A 1,625-nucleotide genomic window follows, 5' to 3' on the forward strand; every position below is an offset into this window, starting at 1 on the left:
ATTTGATTTAAATGTCAAATAAATATTTACAAGAAATATTTTTATAATATATAAGAATCTGTCGCGTCAACCTATATTAAATATTGCAAAAAAAAATATTTCCTAAATATCTGATTTAAATGTCAAAGAAATATTTATAAGAAATACTGTTATAATATTCAAGAATCTGTCGCTTCAACCTATATTAAAATAATATTACTGCAATATTTGTGTGCTATCTGGGGACTGCCCTTTTTCTTTTTCTTTAGAGTAGAGTATAACTCTGCAAGAGCAAATATCAAGTGATTATGACTTGGTTTAGTAAAATTTTTCTTTTCTCTTGTAGCTGTTTTAGTAACAGTAATCTAATGCAAATATAAATGGAAACTTTAACGGATGAAATTAGTAAAAATATATACAAAAGGAATACATCGCGCATAATATTTTATTTTCTTTCAAAAGTTCCTATTCTTTTCGTCATTCTTGTTATAGCAGGTCGAAATTTCCAGTAGTTGTGGTTGGACGAATTCACCGCACCAGCAACAACAGACTATCAACTTTTCTGTATGCAATCAAGCGTGAGGTCAGATTAAAGAGGGGTTTGTTTTTATAATCTAGATCGCATGATTATAATTCGAATGTTACGCTACTGAACCTAGCATGTTTTCCATCCTACGATTTTCCATCTTGATAAAAACAGTGGCAGTACCTCCTGCGAGCGCCTGCGGACAAGTTTCTTCCTGCAGCGTACGCACCGAGGAGTCAAGCAGCCAGATAACATTTTATCAAAATGTTTTAAAGAATCGCTCAATGTTCAGCTCAGTGTTTGCCGTCCTGCTAACTTGAGCACGGGATAGTGTGGATCGGCTATTAGCAGGAATATTCGTTTTTACCGTTAAGTGTGGTTCAGGATTGTTTGAACATGGTTGTGGGCAAACCCGAAGATAACGGCGAATACATCGATGGTCGATTTCGTGAACCTTCGTATGAGACAAAATGGGAATCTTTCAAAAAAGCCATTTACAATCCAAGTACAAATGCAGTTTTTGGAAGAACCGGTAAAAGTTGGGGTAAGTTTTCGAGCGCAACAAGTTTAATAAATCTCGTTGAGGCTCAATGCAATTTCGGCAAACTGTATGCAGGCAATTTGAATTAAATTAAGCAGGCTTTGAGCAAATACTCGTACATTGACTGAGTAATTAATGCTTTTATACCTTTTATGACATTGAGCAACTCGCTTTGTAAAATCCGCGCTAATTTTCAACGGGAACTGGTTTAGAACAGCGTGCTCCGCATTTGTTTTTATTTTATATTTCAGTTTATCATCACAGCAAATAAAACAAGCGACTAATTAACACACGTAAGATTTGCTAAGTGTAAAACAATACAATTCGATGTAATTTTATTATTTACGTTTACGGCTTATTTTATCACTGCTAGTAATGTGGCAAAGCAAGCGCAACATATAGGGTGGCGCAAAATGCCACTTTCATTAAACAAGGGAACGAGCTTTATTTTTATATTATATTATAATTGTACGTACTTTCCTGACTGTGTTTCAATTCCAAATTAAAATCAAATCCTGGGTTCTTCAGTCATTTATTGTCTATTTATCAATTAAAAAAACGTTTCGGTGTTTTCCACCA

General features: G+C 34.2%; 1 protein-coding gene across 1 annotated transcript in view; it reads left to right on the plus strand.

Moving 5' to 3' along the window:
- Positions 1-685: 685 nt before the first annotated feature.
- LOC109535778 (sodium/potassium-transporting ATPase subunit beta-1) overlaps positions 686-1,625 on the plus strand; it is a 14,373-nt gene continuing 13,433 nt past the window's right edge. Inside the window, exon 1 of the mRNA XM_019901776.2 lies at positions 686-1,049. Coding sequence (XP_019757335.1) covers positions 902-1,049 — 148 coding nt within the window. The 5' untranslated portion in view covers positions 686-901. The remainder of the gene's footprint in view (positions 1,050-1,625) is intronic.

The sequence above is a fragment of the Dendroctonus ponderosae genome, unplaced genomic scaffold (assembly GCF_020466585.1).
Source record: "Dendroctonus ponderosae isolate FM_Combo_2020 unplaced genomic scaffold, Dpon_F_20191213v2 Dpon_F_20191213_3, whole genome shotgun sequence".
Classification (NCBI taxonomy): Eukaryota; Metazoa; Arthropoda; class Insecta; order Coleoptera; family Curculionidae; genus Dendroctonus; species Dendroctonus ponderosae.